Below are 16,126 nucleotides of genomic sequence, written 5' to 3'. Positions count from 1 at the left end.
ACCTCCTTCAGGAAACCTTCCCGGGCTATCTTCCTTCCTCCATACTCTCATTGCTTGAGACATTGTCTCTTCTTACCTCCTATCACAGCTATCTTGTCTCTGTCTCATCTATTTGGGCTAATAGCCATCCCCTTCTCTAAGTTCTCTCACATAGGGTCAGATGTTAGGACAAGATCTTTGGATGGAACCATGTGTCCCATGTGTCATCAGCATATTTCAGACGGGGATGGAGAATGGCAGGTAGGGGACTGAGCACCAGAGAGTCCAGGGGTCAGTGGTTCTTGTCCCGGCACACCAGAATTGGACCAATGCACAGGGTGAACCAATGAACAGGCATGCCCTATGCCACAAATACCTATATAGACGCTCCTGAGTATAGGGGACCCATCCCAGCTTGGCTCCAACCCACCTTGATAAAGACCATGGACCCAGTGTCCCTGAGAAAGCAAGCCAGGCCTGAGATGTCTTTGTGGGCAGCAGAATAATAGAAATTGTTTGGGCTTTGGAAAAAGACAGGCCTGACTCTGAATATTGCTTTAATTTCCCCCACTTCTCTTTATCTCCACCTCATCCATCTGGTCCAGGTTGCACCCTTCTCCCTGGTTTACTACAACAGCATCTTCCCTGGTGTTTCACCTCCCCTGATGCTTCAGTCCATCCTTTGCTGCTGCCAGAGTCATCTCCTTAATAAGATGTAGCTCTGATCAGGTAACCCCACCTAAAAACCCTACGGGGGCTTCTGAGTGCCTTGAGGATTGTCTTGGGTCCTCAAGCCAAAATTGTATGTGAGTGATTTGGGGGGAATGCTCTTGGGACAAACATCTGTAAAGAAGGAAGCAGGATTCAACAGCAGGAGTTGAACTGTTGTAACCAAGGCTTCCACTGATCCCATGGGAATCTCTGGAGCTGCTATGGCCCTTCAGAGGCCCAAGGAGGCTGGGTCTTTGAACTCCTGTATCAAGCACTCATTAGCTAAGGGTTGCCCACAGAGCTAGCAACTCCTTTTGACAGATGACAGCACCCCACTATGAGCCATCAGCAACCAGCACTCCTGGCAGTGGGGCTGGGGAGGGAGTGGTGTGGAGGGAGGACCCTGCTCCTGAGCAGTAAATGAGGGTGTCCAGCAGTATCTACCATAAGGGTGAAGTCAAACTCTACACTGCAACCCACAAAGCCCTCATGACCTAGGCCCTGCCAACCCTCCAGCCTCACTGACTCCATTCTTTCTCCTGCCTTTTCTTGAACACAACAACCTTTTCTCGTGTCCACCTCCAAGCCTTTCCATTCATTGTTCCTTGTGCCTGGCACAGTGTGGCACCTGTTACCCAGCCATCCCCTGTTCATCCTTCAGATCTTAGCCTCAAAACCACTTCCTTACGGAAGCCTTCCATGATTACCAGACCAGATCAGGTTCCCGAGACCCCCGTACACTCTTCTATTTTCCCTTCAAATTGCTTGTCCCACTTGTAATTAGCTAGCTGTCCAATGCTGGTCTCTGCTGTTAGAACACAAGCTTCTGAGGGCAGGGACCAAGGCTGCTGTACTCACCAGCACTCAATGCAATGTCTGACACATAGAAAGCATTCAGCAGATACTGTCAGATGAGTGAACAAGTTCATGGCCTTGGGCACATTCTTTTTGAGTCTATCTCTGGTCAGTAAAGTAAGCAGAGCAATTTTATTTTTGCAGGGTTGCTGGAGGGTTTGCATGGGTTCTCTAGCAGAGATCTCAGACTCTCAACAAATGTGGGCTCCCTTCACTTCATGGGAAAGAATTTCAAGACGACCAGTTCATCCCAGTTTGCCTCAGACTGAAGGGTTTCCCAAGACATAGGACTTTCAGTACTAAAACCAGGACAGTTCCCAGGCAAAGCAGGATGATTGGTTACCCTCCATCTGGGTAAGAAGGAAAAATGGGCACTTCATATTAGCACAATGTTCACTGGTATGCTGGTAGAATAGCTCTTTGGAAAAATAAACAAACAACCCTAATTTGTAGTGCTAGCCAAGTTCCATCATGTAAATAACCCACAGTGGCTAGTCAGGCCACGGTTGAACAGCCAGCTTGCAAAATTCCTGAAAATTTAGCGATGGCCTCTCATGAGATGGTAGCAGCTGGTGCCGGCACCCCACATGTAATACAGATGGTCATATTCCCTCCTGCTATCTGCCAATGTGTAACACATTCATAGACAACCTCAACTCGGGGATAAGTGAGACTATCTCAATCCCGAGAAGGTCACAGGTAGAGTGGCTCTCCGAGACCATCTAATTGAAGACAACAAGTAATCTGTTATATGCGCCATCTCTTATCCATCCTGTGACTACACAAACATTGCTAATCAATCATGATACTGAATCCTAATGCCTTGCTCTCTGGCTTGCCTGCAAGGTGGCACCAATGACCCTTCCTATGGCTCCCAAACACTGCCACCTATCAAAGCTCCACTGTCCCTGATTTTCCAGGGTTGCTGAGAGGTAACCCAAAGCAGACGAGCTAGCAGTGTTTGTGACCAGCTCCTGGGAGCAGGGTCAGGTTACAGCGGGTGTATGACAAGTCCCTGTAGCCTGCAGGGCTCCACCACCCCCACATCCAGAGGCTGCCACCCCAGAGGACACCCCACAGCTCACACAAGAAGCAGGGGATTAAGCAAGTGACATCATCTGGGTACCACCAGGCCTGGGGACCTGTGGCCTGGGTGGAAGTCCCTTTGCCAGTCTCTGAGTCAGCTCAGTAACCCTGAGGGCCTTTGAAACCAGAAATAATTGGGTGTAAGGGAGGCAAAAGAAATCAAGAGGAAAGAGTCTGGGTTCAAAGGAGGCCCCACATGGGTCATTCTGGCCCCCTTTCTATGCTCAGGCCTGCTCACAACCTTCATGCCCACGTGGCACATGCAACAGGCATCCTCTCACCCATAACGTCCAACACCGAGCTCCTGACCTTCCCTCTTCAAACGCCTGGCCCATCCCAGGTCAGGGCAATGCCATCCTTCTGTGACTTAAGCCAAAGCCTCGACTCTTTTTTCTCACTCCCCCTGTCTAGTCTATCAGCAAAATCTAATGACTCTACCTTCAAAATACATCCAGGATTTACCTACTTCTTTTCACCTCCCCTGCTACAAGGTGGTGGCCCAAGCCTGTATTCTCACCCGTAACATTGCAATAAACTAATTCATTTCCCTGCTTCTACCCTTTCTGCACCACCTCCCCTCCCCCAGTCTCTCAACACAGTAGCCAAAGGAATCCCTTTAAACAAGGTCAGATCATGTCACTTTTATAGGCCTCATTTTTCTCAGAGTAAAAGCCAGAGTCTTGCGATGGCTTACAAGACCCTGCGTACACTGCCCGCTCTCCACACCTTCCTGGCAGGACTAGAGTGTAGTGATGTTGTGCCCTTCTCTCTACGTCCCATCAAGGGCCTATATTGTAAGGTCGTCCTGTCATCAGCGATGTGAAATTTGATCACTTAGTTAAGATGGTATCCATAAAGGATTCAAATTTAATTAAAAATAAAAGTCATAGGGGCACCTGGGTGGTTCAGTCGGTTGAGCATCCGACTCTTGGTTTTGGCTCAAGTCATGATCTCAGGGTTTTGGGATCAAGCCCTGCATCAGGCTCTGTGCTCAGTGAAATCTGCTTGGGACTGTCTCTCCCTCTGCCCCTCCCGCCCCTCCCTAAAATAAATTAAATACATCTTTTAAAAAAATTAATTAATTAAAAAATAAAAGTCATAGGGGCACCTGGGTAGCTCAGTTGGTTGAGCGTCTGACTCTTGACTTTGGCTCAGGTCACGATCTCAGGGTCCTGGGATTGAGCCCCATGTCAGGCTCTGAGCTCAGCAGGGATACTGCATGAGAGTTCTCTCTCTCCCCCTCCCTCTACCCCTCCCCCTGCTCACGCTCCTTCACTCTCTCTCTCTAAAATAAATAAATAAATCTTAAAAATATAAAATTAATACAAACATTGTGCATGCCAAACAGAGCATTTCCTGCAGGCTGTATGCAGCCCTCAGGCCTGCATGTGTGACCCCCTGCTCTACACTGTCCATATGACAGTCAGCAGCACATGCTTGAATACTTCCAGGCACAAGGTGCTCTCTGCTTGCCTGGAGGGAAGGGGGTTCTGGAGTTCCCACAGCCCCTGGATCATCCTATGGCTTTTGCCAGGTGGGTCTGGGTCAGTCAATTCTCAGTTATAGAGGAACAAGCAGGGGTCCTGGATGCTTCACTTGTGACCAGACCTAACTGTCCACCTAGTCTGTGGCTCTGGCTTCGGAAGGGATAGGAGAGGACAAGGACAGCCCTCTGGTCTATGGCAGGAAGCAACTCTGTCCCACTCAGCCTGCACCCCAGCCTCAACCAGGGCCCTCAGAAAATGAGACTTAACATTCTTCACAAGGGTGTGGCAGCAAGGGCTGGTCCAGGGAACAGCTGCTGGGGACACAGAATTAGCAGTCTCTGGAAACAAGCAAGCTTGATGAATCCCAAGGGCCTGGCCTTGGACAGGAGCATTTGTGCAGAGATTTGGCCAATTGGACACATGCACCACAGAAGGCATGGCTGCAGAGAAGAAAGACTAATTGTGTCCACTTTCCTGTCTTGCTGAGGGTCCACTCTGCTCCCCTGGGGTCCCACATAAAGCCAAGAAGCTGCCATGACAGCAGCTCAGCCAGCTGTCATGCTGGCCCCCTAGCTGTGAACTGGGACATGAGATTTTCAAGATGAGGTTAAATTATGCTGATTCTACATTCGAAATGGAATCGTGCCTGGCATGAGTTCCATCTACACTGGCAGGACTCAAGGCAAAACTAATCGAATCAAAGTCTTAGTTTATTAACTGCTCCAAAATCAAAAGCTAGTTTCTGTGCTGAACCAGTCTCCCCAAAACAGCTGTGGTTCAGGCCACCCTGAATTAGCTCACCCTCTAGACTATGGAGGAAATGCAGAAAGGGGGATCGTTTCAGCACTTTCTAGGTGCCAGGCAGTATGCTAAGTGCTTTTTATGTATTATTTCATTGTTTCAACCATATTCTGAAGATTTTGACACCTGTAATGGAAAAAAGGCAATGAGAGCCCAGAGAGGTTATGTGCCAACATTCATAGAATTAAGAAGTGGCACAGCTGGGATTCGAACCCAGAGCTGGCTACTGTAAGCCGCAAATGCTAAGTACCACATGCCTCTTTTATTCCTGTCAGACTCTCTTAGGACTTCCACACTTGATTTTTAATAGCTATCAAGAAACTTTTTTTAAAAAGATTTTATTTATTTATTTGACAGAGATAGAGACAGCCAGTGAGAGAGGGAACACAAGCAGGGGGAGTGGGAGAGGAAGAAGCAGGCTCATAGCGGAAGAGCCTGATGTGGGGATGTGGGGCTCCATCCCATAACGCCGGGATCACGTCCTGAGCCGAAGGCAGACGCTTAACTGCTGTGCCACCCAGGCGCCCCCTATCAAGAAACTTTAAATTAAAAAATGTTCCTTTTAAATCCAAAAAAAGAACAACAACAACAAAAAATCCCACTTGAACTAAGAAATTAATTTTAGTGGCATAAAAGGATTCAAAGTCAATGTACAAAAATAACTGCCTTTCTATAACCTAGCAATGAACAATTGGAAAAATGAAATTTAAAATTCCATTTTAAAAACTTATGAATTTTACTCAACAACAAAAATGTGCAAAACACTGAAAACTCCAAAACATTGCTAAGTGAAATTAAAGACCTAAATAAATAGGGATATATACCATGTCCATGGATTGGAAGGCTTACTGCCATTAAGTTGTCCATTCTCTGCAAATTGATAAATGGGTCTAATGCATTATTAATCAAATTCCCATCAAATTCCCATCTACTTTTTAGTAGAAATCAATAAGCTGATTTTATAATATATATGGGAATGGAAACGACCTAGAAGAATCCAGTCTTAAACAAGAAAAGCAAAGTTGGAGGATTTACTCTGACTTTAAAATGTACTATAATGCTCCAATAACAAAGGCAGTGCGATAGTGGCATAAAGGTAGACGAACAGATCAATAGAAAAGATATTCCTTTGAAGAATGAATGAGTGAATGAATGAATGAATGAAGTCGCTTCAAGGAACACATACCCCAGACCCAGATAATGTGACACTAGGTGTTGCTCAGGCTCCTATCCTGGCAAATTCATTTTGCTCCCATGTTCACAGTCAGTTGGGTTAAAATGAGCTTAAGTCATCAGCTTTGGGCAAGAGAAAGAAAATCAGATCCAGAGAGCAGAAGCCTGGGGTTTTGACCCAACTGTCATAGTTAAACATAAAAATATCATCTTTTCAGGGGCGCCTGGGTGGCACAGTGGTTAAGCATCTGCCTTCGGCTCAGGGCGTGATCCCGGCGTTCTGGGATCGAGCCCCACATCAGGCTGCTCTGCTATGAGCCTGCTTCTTCCTCTCCCACTCCCCCTGCTTGTGTTCCCTCTCTCACTGGCTGTCTCTCTCTGTCAAATAAATAAATAAAATCTTTAAAAAAAAATATCATCTTTTCAGGGGCGCCTGGGTAGATCAGCTAGTTAAGCATCTGCCTTTGGCTCAGGTCATGATCTCAGGGTCCTGGGATCGAGCCCCACATCAGGCTCCCTGCTCAGCAGGGAGCCTGCTTCTCCCTCTCCCTCTGCTGCTCCCTCAGCTTGTGCTCTCTCACTCTCTCTCTCTCTCTGTCAAATAAATAAATAAATAAAATCTTTAAAACATATATCATCTTTTCAGTATGCAACAATAATAATAAAAGCCCTAACCACATGTCAAGCTCTGTTCTAAGTGCTTTCCTCTATCAGGGCATCATTTAATTCTCTTAACAAGACAGAATAAAAGAAAAAAAATAGCAAGCATTGCATATAGGAAGGGAAATATTATTTTGTGATGATTTATTTTAGTTTTACATTTTAGTGTGTGTATGTACAGAATTACGAGGTGAAATGCTTAGTTTACAGCGGGTTGCAACCACAAAGATTTGAACGCCACTAGTGTAGTCAATGAGAGTTATTAATAAGCCAGAATAATATAATGTGTGTAAGACTCTTAGCACAGAGCCTGGTATAAAGACAGAATAAGTGGTAGATGCAGTTGTGACCACCGTCAAGGCCTGCCTCACGAGCGTCTACCTGTGTCATCGCTCAGGGCTCTGCACTTAGAAGGCCCTACACTTGGTATAATGCTCTGCTGTCATTACCTGGAAATTCTTCATGAGTTTGAGGAGGGGGTCCTGGATCTTCATTGTGTACTGGGTTTCACAAATTATGTAGCCAGCCTTATTTTGTATAGTTGTGTATCACTTATTAAAATAGTTACTTATACTATGAACTATTTTTTTTAAGATTTTTATTTATTTGAGAGAGAGGGACAGAGTGAATGAGAGGGAGAGGGGGAGGGAGAGAAAATTTGAAGCAGACTGCACACTGATCACAGAGCCCAATGCAGAGCTGGATCCCACAATCGCGAGATCATGACCTAAGCTGAAACCAAGGGTCCGAAGCTTAACCAACTGAGCTACCCAGGCGCCCCATATACTATGAGCTATTTAATTATCACTTATTACCATCAAATTCTATCTCTGCCTCTTACTAGTTAGAGGACTGTGAGAGAGAATACAGTACATAAATCCTCTGTCTCCTTTGCCTTTTCTGTAAAATAGGGTATAATAACAGTACTTCCCCAGAAGGTTGTCGTGAAGGTTTATTTTTTTTTAAAGATTTTATGTATTTACTTGAGAAAGAGCAAGAGTGAGAGAGAGCACAGAGGGAGAGAGAGAAGCAGACTTCCTGCTGAGCAGGGAGCCTGATGCAGGGCTGGATCCCAGGACCCTGGGATCATGATCTGAGCCAAGGACAGACGCTTAACCAACTGAGCCACCCAGGTGTCCCATGAAGGTTTAAATAACATATGTTCCATGCCAAGAGCACCTGGCGCATAGTAAGCATGCCAAAAATTAACCATTATTATTATTATTATTATATTATTATTATTATTATTACTATTGGATTTATGAACAAAGTTAACCTTGGGCCTGTTTTTTGTTTTTGCTTTTGAGAGACAGTGAGAGAACAGGGGATGGGCACAGGGAGAGGCAGAGAGAACATCTTAAGCAGGCTCTACGCCCAGCCTAGCATGGATCTCACGACCCCCAAGATTATGACCTGAGCCGAAATCAAGAGTCGGACGCTTAACTGACTGAGCCACCCAGGCGCCCCTGGGCCTGGTTTTTCCACTGCACATTTTGGGGGAAAGGATGACTGACTATAAGAGTGGTTCTGGAACTTAGCACCAGATTACTTTGAGAATCTGATGGCTATCTGAGGAAAAACCCAGACAGTCCATGCACATAGGCACACATATTGCCTGCACGCTGATGGGCCTCTGAGGCAAGGCTGGGGCTCCAGGTCAAGGACCTCGGAAAGCAAAGATCACCAGTAGCTCTTCCGGTCCTGGAGTCTGTGGGTCTCTGGGGTGGGAACAGCCAGGCAGCCAAAGGAGCATTACTACTTAAGGCTGGGGTGTCTGCTTGCTTTGGCGCTTTAAGCCAGCAGCTATTTTTAGTTTTGCTATATATGGCCAGGGCAGGAAGAGGGCTATGGGCGGGGGAGGGGTGCCAGGAGGCTTATAGTAGGGTTGGAGAGCGGGAGCTCCTTGCCTTCGCCACCTTCCCCTCCCCAGCTAGAGAGCTTAATTAATCTCTGGCTGACGTGCCAGGCATGGAGGAGAGGGAGAGGCTGTGGAGGTGGGAGTGGCAGCGGCTTCGATGAAGATGCCACGTCAAGTCACTTTAGAACAGTGATTTTCAGACTTTTTTGACCACAACCCGAAGAAATACATTTATACACACATCACGTAAGAAATACGCAATGCATGTAAACACAGAAGTTTTTATACACACACACATTATTATATATGTCCATCTATCTTCAGCTGAACAAACATTTCAGGAAAAAATACTTTCTTATGCTCTATGAAACACTCTGCCTTTTCTGTTCTTTCATTTTTAAAAATGCAGGTCATGACCCACTAAATTGATTTCACCAACTATTAATGGGATGATACCTCCAGTTTGGAAAACCGCTGTGTCCTTTGACTGCAAGGTAAGGTGGAGGAAGGTAAGTGCAAGGTTAGGTGGAGGAAATGGGACATACTGTCCCTTTGATCAGTACTTCCTAAAACTGGGGATAAGATGCAAGTTTCAGCTTTATCTCCTGGCTGGCTGCAAGTCCTAGACCTCCTGGCTTTTGTGCACTCTGTTCTCTCAACCTGGAGCACTCGTCCTCGACCCTTGTCACCTGGCTCACTCCACACTTCAGAGCCCAGCTTGCCACTTACTCCAGGAAGCCTCCCTGAATGCCTAAGTCTGGTTAGTTGCCAGCCTCTTCCTCCCTTAGCCCCCAGTACTTTCCTGCCTAGCACTCAACACTCTATTGTATGATTTCTTGTAGATTCTGTGGAAGGTACGGACCCTTTCCATTCTGTTCATTTCTATACTCCTCCCTCCCAGGACTATACTGCTGGCTTCATAATAATCACTCAGTACGTATTTATTGAGCGAATTAATGAGAGTTAACAGTAATTATAGCAACTACCGTTTATTTGAGTACCCATTTTTCCCATGAGAAATCTTAGGACAGTTTAGCGTAAGTCCATTTTATTGGTGAGGAAACTAAGGCTCCACAATATGAAATAATAGGATAGGCCCAGGTAATAACTCAGGGCTGCCCGACTCCCAGCCGTTTCTAATCACAGGATCTTATTTGTCCACATTCTCTTCAGCACTACTCAGGATGGGGCAAAGGGCAGGTCCTTAATGAACCCTCAGGGAACTGATGACAGGTTGATTAAAGAGATTTTCCGAAGCAGTGGCCACATCTAATTTTGGAGAGCTGCACCTCGTGTGTTGCTTGGGAGAGATCTGTGAGGTTTCCAGGGCCCCTGGATGTGGAACTGTGTCATTCGGAAGAACAGTCTGGGCCTCTGACAACCCAGAGGAGCAGGTCTTCCAGCTAACCTGGCCTGAAGAGCTCCCCCGCACACCCAGAATCAAACGCAGGGCTCTGCAAAGCCTACGTGATTTGGCTCACACGCACAGCTCCAACATCAGCCCCTGCCTGTTCCCTTCATCCACTCTATTCCTGCCACCTGGCATTCCTGCTGTTCCTCAAACATGCCAAGGCCAGTTCTGCCTCAGGGCCTTTGCGACTGCTGTTCCATCTACCTGGAAGGCATTACCCTCTCCCAAGTCCTCCCATCCTGCTTCCCAGACCACGCTATTCAAAAACTCCTCTTCTTCCTTCTCTATTTTTTTTGTACCTTTGCCTGCTCACTGCCCTGGCTCCTGGAGCTTGCTGTGGGATGGTGCCTGCCACATCGTTGATGCGCCAGTGATGCCACTTTGCATAGGTAACTGACACCCAGCCAGCCCGCAAGGATCATCTCCATGATGTAGCCAGAGAAACTGGGGCCTGCTCGCCGCGTGTCCCCAGCACTCAGTGTCCAGCATAAACATCCAAGGAATTGAATGGCACCGAATTGTAGAGGTTCAGCAAATGGCTGAAGGTCACCGAATTAGGAAGTGTGGAGCCAGAATTTGTCCTTGCACTGTCCAATTCCAGCCAGCGCTGTGTAGCCACTGTACCCACAGAAACTCTGGGGACACAACCTCATTAACATCCAGGCACATGTGAGGGTGGGCCCTGGCCAGACACCCACCAGCGGGCAGCCCAGTCGGGAGCCCATCCTGCACCTGGGGCCCCTCTGTATGTGCCCACAGGTCTCAGCTTGAGCACACCCTCACCCTGGGCTGGCTCGCGCTCCTTCCTGCTCCACGACAAACCCACTCCCAGACTGCCCACTTCCTGCCCTCTGTCATAAAGAGGGAAGACCAGTGACAAATATAATATACTATGAATGCCTTCTGACAGACGCCAAAATACTTTTTTTAAGTAGCCATAGTTTTGAGTTATCTGTGTCAACTCCTCTTCCCAATGGGGTATGTTAGGGAGACTTCACGGAAGTAGCCTGAGCTGGAAGGAAACTGCATGGCCCTTTAAAGCAGAGCCAACCAACTTTTCCTGTAAATAGCTGAATAGTAAATATTATAGGCTTTGTGGGCCAAAAGGATATTATGTAGGGACTTTCATATAGTTTCCACATGTCACAAAGTAGAATTCTACTTTTGATTTTTTTCAAATATTTCAACATGTAAAACCACTTTCAGCTCATAAGCTGTACAAAAACTGGCAGCAGGCCAGTTGGGCCGGCTATCTATAGTTTGCAAGTGCCTGATTTAAAGCAATGCTTCTTAAACTTCAATGTATATAAAAATTTCCAGGGGGGTTTGTTAAAACAAATGCCTGGGCCTACCCTTAGAGGTTCTGATTTAGATTCAGGTCTAGGTGAGGCCCCTGAATTTGCAATTTTAATTGGTGGACAGATGATGTTGATACTGCCTGTCTGGTGACCATATTTTGAGCAGCACGTGACATCCTAAAGCCCATTTTGTGGATGAGGAAACTGAGGCCCAACTAAGTGATATATGCAAAGTCACGCCTCGTGGATGAGGTGATGGTATCTTCTCTGCCACTTCCCTCGGCTGTTTTGCCACAGAAAATTCCTCTCCATCTCCTTAACCCACCGGCCATGCTCATGCTTTGGAGCTTCTTTCTCATCCCTCTCCCCACTCACACCCTCTCTAAGGAATTTTCCCAACAAATCCCGCTCAGATGGCACCTCTTCTAAAGCAGTCCCGACCTCCTCAGATCTACCTTCTCTGCCACAGCACTCTGTACCTACTCGTGTATAATTTTTTATCTACAAGCCTGAAGCCTTGGGCTGTATCTTATTCCTCTTTATATCTAACTCGTTTTATAATACCTGGCAAATAGGAGGTACCACAGAAATATGCACTAAACAAAAGGATGAATGGATGGATGGATGGATGGATGGATGGATGGATGGATGGGTGGGTGGATGGATGGATGGGTGGGTGGGTGGGTGGGTGGGTGGATGGATGGATGGGTGGATGGATGGGTGGGTGGGTGAATGGATGGGTGAATGAATGACTATTTCATGATCTATTGCTTGAAAATAATTTTCATGGCAAAGTTGAGATTAGACCCAAATTCTTCTAGAGCACAAGCCAGAGCATATTCCGTGGCTGTTTGTAATCCTAGCATGCAACCAGTAGTAGTTCGGTTTTACTGAACGTGTGTTGAGTGTGTATTTATACAGCAGGTCTTGTCCTAAACACTGCTCAAAGGCCCTGTTATCGGCCCCACTGTTACAAACAAGGAAATGGATGCTGAGAGAGGTAGGGCAGCTTGCCCAACGCCACACAGCAAAGAACATCCTGGCTCTTCTGATTCTGTGTCACATCGCCCCTCCCTCTTCCCACCCTCCACCAGTCTTCCTCACTGGCTCCTACCAGCTCTGCCGGCCCCAGGCTGGGCTCACCTCCATCTGCATAGGTCTCAGTGCCATAGCCGTCCTGCAGGCCATTGTTCCAGGTGCCCTCATACTTGGCACCGCTGCTGCTGCTCTGCCGAGTTCCGTAACGTCCCTTGAAGCCGTGCGTCCACTCGCCCTTGTAGAGCCAGCGCCCCTTGGTCTCTATGCCCAGCCCATGCCGTTTGCCCTGGCTCCAGTATCCCTCGAAGGTGTTCCCACTGGGCCAGGTGTAGACGCCGGCCACTTCAAAGCCAAAGTTCCAGGAGCCCGAGTATTCGCCCTGGCCCTTGGGGCCTGTGCACAGTCCGTGTCCATGGGCCTTTCCCCCCTCCCAGCCCCCGCAGTATGCCCCGCCATCATCAAAGTCAAAGCGGCCCCCACTCATCTCATCGTAGCCCCTGACAGCCTCACCGTCCTCCAGCTTGGGGGAGAGAGGGCGATGAGGGGTGCCAGCGACCTGCTCCAAGCACACTCAGGGCTGGGTGCCCCTGACTCACCACTGTGCCCCAGGAGGGAGAAAGCAAGATGCCACCAGAGGCTGAATGAGCCCAGGAGCCAAGTCAGCACTGGGTCGGCTGGTCAGTGCCATGCCTGGGAGGCCCCCACTCAACCAGCCAGAGGAAGGCTGCCAGTTGGGAAGGAAGCAGGAGGGGAAGATTCAAAGTCTCCATAGAGCGTCCCAAGTCTGGCTTCCCTGGAGTCAAAGGAAAAACGGTGTGATCCCTTTAAGAAGCACAGTGAAAGGGGTGGGGTGGAGGGGTCCCCAGTCTGTTTTGAAGAGGGGAAATTCCTCCTTGGTGACAGCCCCCAGCCTGAGGCTGAATTCCTGCAGCCGGCTGGCCCCCTTCTCCACCCAGTGGGTGTGCAGGGCTGTCGATCTCCCTGCCGCTGCCCCGCCCCTCTAGATCCTGCCCTCCTCCTGGGACGGAAAGGTCAGTGTTGCCCTAACAAGGCCATTGGATCTCAGAAGCTGCTCCCAAAATAACCCCCTGGCCAGCCCAGCCTCCTTCAAAGCGGGAGGGGTGTTTCAAATTGGGCTAGTGCTTCAGACCCAGGGAGTAGCTGGAGGGGCGAGGAAGGGCAGCTGAGAACTAAGTGTAGGTAGCTGGGGCAACTGGGTGGCTTTTCTTCCCCTGGCTAGGAGCTCCCTTCCACCTTCGGGGTCCCCTAGTCTGCAGGAGGGGAAGGGGCAGAGGAGTCAGGGAAGGGAAGGGAGGGGAAAGGGGGACTAGAAGAACAGCCAGTCCTGGAACACTTAAAATCCCCCAGAGCGTAGAGGTTGGCAAATCTCAGCCCCACTACCACTCACATGCCCTAACAGGTCCTGTGGCTATACACGCTGCCAGCCCCATAAAGGAATCCGGTGACCTAAAGGGAAAGGAACGGGCATGGTTTCACATATGTTTTTGAAAGGAGAGGAGGGAACTCAGGAAGAGAAGTGAGGTTCTGGAAACACAGTCTGGAAGATAGAGAAAACCTGAGTCCAGTGCTCATGCACAGCCCCCAATCCCTTTCCACATGTCCGGGAAAACCCTGGAAGGAGCCCACAGAAGGTAGAAGGCTCCCTGGCTCTCTTCTGAGGGGCGAGGAGCTTCTTTCTCTACCTCTGAGACACAGGGTTGCTGGTTATTTGGAATGAGATTGTCTCTGCAGTACTCAAGGACCGTGATTTAAAAAATATATATATATCCCCTTTCCAAGTTCTCTTTTTCTCTGGTGTCCTCAGAGCCTGTGAGGCCAGACTTCAGAAAGCTCTTGGGGCAGGGTCAGGAGTGAAGGGCCTGGGTGGATTCCCAGCACTCAGGTTCCCACCAAACTTCAGTGAAAGGGACAAATAAATCTCTATGACATGAAGCTGTGGCCAGGACTAATGATTGGAAATCCCAACTGAGCCCAGGGTTAACAGGAGCATAGAGTAATTCTGGGAAAGGTAGGAGCCATCAAGAATAGGAAGCTGTTGTGGGGAGGGGGGGTGGAGAGATGAGGAGGGGTAGGGTAGAAATCACTAAAAAAGCAAGGGCAGAAGATACTTGAGAACTATTGGACTATTATCTGACTTCAAACTTAATCTGACATACTCCAAATCCCACGATGACTCAGGCTCCTTGAAGTCACTGCAAAAGATGTGTTCTTGTTTCAGAAATGGACAGAAAATGTTCTCTCTCTTCATCCCAGCGGACTCCCAGTTCTTCCTGGTTCCTCCTCTGTTAAAGAGCCCCTTCTGGGGTCCACGTCCCACCCCCAGGCAGAAACACCCAGCCTCTGAGCTCACTATCGCTGGCTGTTTGCTGAGTGGACAGGCAGCAAGTAGCAGTGGAGAGAAACTGCATCGTCTAGGCTTGGACTCACCATCCGGCCAGGCGGACGGACTGAACTGCTTACACAAATTCACTTCTAAGAAGGCCCCGCTGCCGACCCCAGAGCGCTCTGCTTTTGCCACCTCTCACCGAGGTCTCTGGAGATCACACGTTTCTTTCCAGCTCTGCTCTCAAGAGGAGAGGAAAGCAACATCTCAAAGTGGAAGTTAGAGGAGTTTGAATCGCCCAAGCTCAATACTCTTTGTAGTTAAGTGCTGGGCAAATCACCATAATCCTGTTCTAAGGCTGGTGGCTCCTGTGTCCTCCTGAGCTGTTCCACCTGATAAATTTAGCCACTGTGCAGCCCTGCAGCTCCCTATGGTGGTTCCCTACCAAGGGTAGGTACACATAAGATTTAAGTTCAACACCTGTTGAATTTAAAAACATCAACAGATTCTAGATTCCAGAGCTACCCACCCCCCAAACTAATGAATAGATTGTCCCCGGAAAAGGCTTGGGCAACTGTATTCTTTTTAAAAGCTCCTCAGATGAATCTGACTCATTCCTGGTTAAGAACCACTGTATGTTTTCAATTAAGAAACTGTTTCTTAATAGCATTTACACATTCACGAATCCATTTACCATAGGCCGTGTAGGGTAGGTAGTTGTGGAGTTACGTACGTGTTCAAATCCCAGTTCTGCCGCTCACAAGGGGTGACCTTGGACCAATTGTTAATTTCTCTATGCCACAAATTCTTCAACTGTAAAAGTATCTACCTCAAAGGATTATTAGTACTGAGGATAACAGTATCTTCCTTATATGGTTGGGTAACTTAAGCCTGTAAAAAGGCTTAGAACACACTAAACACCTAATAACTATTAGCTATTATTAATATTATGTTCACATAAGTTGCCCTTCAAACTTGAATGCTTAATAAGATAGTCACCAAAGAGGTAAGTCAGAAAAATAATAAATACCTTGACACCAAAGTACTCCTTCCTCTTCACAATACATGTTTACTCAACACTGCCTGGTGGTTTTTCGCTTTTTAAACTGATAAACTATGTTATTGGTAAAGGGACACTTTGATTTCTTAAAAGTTTAAGTAATTTTTTTTGCCAAATTTGGTACTGGCCTTAGGTGACCAGCGCCAAGCTTGTCAAGAGGCTTTTGCCTCTCCTGTTAAACGAATGCATTCCGGGGAAAGGGAGGCCTCTTGAGGCCATCTGTGCATTACAGCCGCTTTTCCTTAGGAAAACGCAGTTCCTCGGACAGAAGGGAATTCACTAACCTTGGAATGAATTCTAAACCGCTCTTAAAGATAGCTATCTCTTTCTTGCTTTTTCCCAGGTCTTTTCTTCGTCTGTGGTTC

At 47.7% G+C, this 16,126-nt stretch overlaps 1 protein-coding gene across 1 annotated transcript in view; it reads right to left on the bottom strand.

Moving 5' to 3' along the window:
* Positions 1-13,360, bottom strand: part of JPH2 (junctophilin 2) — a 64,665-nt gene extending 51,305 nt beyond the window's left edge. Inside the window, exon 1 of the mRNA XM_026502928.4 lies at positions 12,463-13,360. Coding sequence (XP_026358713.3) covers positions 12,463-12,841 — 379 coding nt within the window. The 5' untranslated portion in view covers positions 12,842-13,360. The remainder of the gene's footprint in view (positions 1-12,462) is intronic.
* Between the last annotated feature and the right edge of the window lie 2,766 nt (positions 13,361-16,126).

This window comes from Ursus arctos, unplaced genomic scaffold, assembly GCF_023065955.2.
Source record: "Ursus arctos isolate Adak ecotype North America unplaced genomic scaffold, UrsArc2.0 scaffold_16, whole genome shotgun sequence".
NCBI classification, from domain to species: domain Eukaryota; kingdom Metazoa; phylum Chordata; class Mammalia; order Carnivora; family Ursidae; genus Ursus; species Ursus arctos.
This window is presented reverse-complemented; position numbering and strand designations above follow the sequence as displayed.